Source organism: Phoca vitulina, unplaced genomic scaffold (genome assembly GCF_004348235.1).
Source record: "Phoca vitulina isolate PV1807 unplaced genomic scaffold, GSC_HSeal_1.0 scaffold35, whole genome shotgun sequence".
Lineage (NCBI taxonomy): Eukaryota > Metazoa > Chordata > Mammalia > Carnivora > Phocidae > Phoca > Phoca vitulina.
This window is the reverse complement of record NW_022589738.1, coordinates 10,462,525-10,465,021: the sequence shown is the minus strand read 5'-3', so window position 1 is coordinate 10,465,021 and position 2,497 is coordinate 10,462,525. Positions and strand designations below refer to the sequence as shown.

At 42.2% G+C, this 2,497-nt stretch overlaps 1 protein-coding gene across 2 annotated transcripts; it reads right to left on the bottom strand.

Moving 5' to 3' along the window:
• Positions 1-234: 234 nt before the first annotated feature.
• LOC116646147 (protein SDA1 homolog) lies at positions 235-2,199 on the bottom strand. 2 transcript variants are annotated; one of them, XM_032426765.1, is made up of 2 exons: positions 1,904-2,199; positions 235-1,792 (listed from the first exon to the last, which is right to left on the bottom strand). In XM_032426765.1, the coding sequence occupies exons 1-2, from the start codon at positions 2,197-2,199 to the stop codon at positions 235-237; spliced, it is 1,854 nt and encodes a 617-aa protein (XP_032282656.1). The 2 variants fall into 2 exon arrangements, with proteins under 2 accessions (XP_032282656.1, XP_032282655.1); XM_032426764.1 differs by having other exon boundaries at positions 235-2,199.
• Positions 2,200-2,497: the final 298 nt, after the last annotated feature.

The window sequence follows — 2,497 nt, the reverse complement described above, 5'->3', positions numbered from 1 at the left end:
TTTTTTTTTTTTTTTAAGATTTTATTTATTTACCTGAGAGAGAGAATGGGAGACAGAGAGCATGAGAGGGGGAGGATCAGAGGGAGAAGCAGACTCCCTGCTGAGCAGGGAGCCCGATGTGGGACTCGATCCAGGGACTCCAGGATCATGACCTGAGCCGAAGGCAGTTGCTCAACCAACTGAGCCACCCAGGCGCCCGGAACACTTGTTTTTTGACCGGACATTATGGCTATATCACATCATCATAAAGTTCTTCTGTTTTTTCTTCTCTTTATTTGTGGAACTGGAAAATGGGTTCATTTTGGTTTTCTTCCTCACAAATTCTTTTCGATCTGTCTTTCCAGCCATTGCCATTGCTAGTCTTGTCTCCTTGTCAGACTTTGGCTTCTTATGAAGGCGTTCAATGTCCCGAAGAGAAAGTAACTCACCCCTGGGATCCTCATCACTATCAATTTCAATATATTTCCTCTTTTGGGCTTTCCCTGGGGCAGCGTCAAGTTCTTTCCTCATTTGGGCCATGCGGATTTTCTGGAAGTCTTCCTGAGTTAAAACTTGGCTCGTGCTAATGGCTGCAGCTTTGGCTTTCCGCTCCTCCATGGGCATGCTGTTGAGCTTCTTGGATATTTCTTGCTGTTCTTCATCAGAAGAGCAGTGCACATCAACCCACTCACCATCGGCATCTGCCTCCTCACTGAGATTAGTACTTTCCCACCCATCTTCATCGTTTTCAGCATCCTCTTCTTTTTCAACTTCTAGAATTTCTGCTCCTGGAATGTAATTTTTAGCATCTAATTCTCCATATTCTTGCACTCTTGCTTCTATGGAGGCCCCTGTAGGCTTACCCCGGAATTTCTTCTGCAACATCTTAGGATTCAGTGTTCGGAAGAGTTGAATCAAAGTTCTAGCAGACATCATCACATTCTTATCTCTGTGTGTTTTATACTGAGCCAGGTCTTGGAGAAGTTCTTCAGTCACGGCTAGAGGACATCGAGCTCTTATCTCTTTTATAGCATTGATTCCTACTGTCATGACCTCCCCAGAGTTCTTGTCGGTGACAAAATTGTTGGCCACAGTCATGAGCACTGACTGAATGATCTCTGGGGGTACTAAGTGATGAGATGCTTGGGCAGCAAACAGAAGGATCTTTGTTACTTCTCTTTGGTGGGGCTGCAGAAACCTTTGCACAAATGGATAGAAGTTAAAGAGAAAAAGCTTGTGAACTCCCACCAATCTGGAGATGAGGTTCATGAGCATCATTTTCACCTCAAACCTCTCCATAGAGCTCTCTAGCTGCTTTAGTAGTTTTTCTGCAAAATCTTGGGGATCATGAATCAAATGAATAGCTGAAAAGTTAAAGACCTCTGGTTTTTTCTTCTTTTTTTGTTTCTTGAGCACTTTCATAGCCTTTTCCAACATTTTCTTGTGTTTGGAGCTTTTCTTCCCTGTGGCATATTGCACTAGCAGGTCTCTTGCTGTTGGTCCTTCATCCTCAGATTCTGAGTCGCTGTCCTGTTTCTCCTCTTCATCTTTCCCAAGGAAAAATGTCAAAGCAGCAACTAATATCTTGGTGACCTTAGAGAAACATGCAGTTGTGATCACATTGACAGTTTTGGCATCATTCCAGATGTTTCTTCTGTAGAGTTCAATCATCACATCCAAAGATATCTTGGCTGCAGTTGCATTGCTGTCTCTTAACATGGTGTACATGAAATTCTGCAACACTATATTCACTTTATTGTTCTTGTGTTTTGCATTTATATTCTTGATATCAGTGACAATATGTGTGTATAAAGTCTTTCGCAGAAGCTTATCATGGCAACGCAGAAGCTCAAAGAAGAGTTCTAGCAAACTTGATGGATTGATGAGATTCTTATTTCTCAGCAAGATCAAAGCTTTGCAAAATGTCATTCGAAGATCTGGATCCAAGACAGTGTGATTATAGGAGAGAAGATCTTTCAGCTCTTGAGGAAAATTACTTAAATGTTCTGGATAGCAGTGACCAATCTGTGCCATAAACATCACCAGCTCTGCCAGTTCTTTGCTAGGTTTGTTTGGTTGTAATTTGAAAATCTCCACATTGGATTTGTAGTGATTATACTGCTGTAGAAACTCCTCGACATAGGCTGGCAGATCTCGCTTGATCAGATTCTGTAGCTGCGGCAGGTTGCTGGGCAGCTTGTTATTGTTTCTGTTAGACATGTTGGCTGCTGACTGGCTCTGCAGGGAACAGTTTTAAGAAACCCCACACCGCTGGCAACCACCAACCGTGTCGGCTGCGTGTGTTAACATTATTTTTAATGGTGAAATATTGGGTACTTTCCCCCTAAGACCAGAAACAAGGAAAGCAAGCCTGCTCTCATCACTTCTAATCAATATTTTTAGGAGATACTAACCAGCTAAACAAGGTAACAGAAAGGGGGAAAAGGTATCCAGATTGGAAAGAAAGAAGTTAAACTCTCTTTATTGACAGACAACATGATTTATGTATAACTCTAAG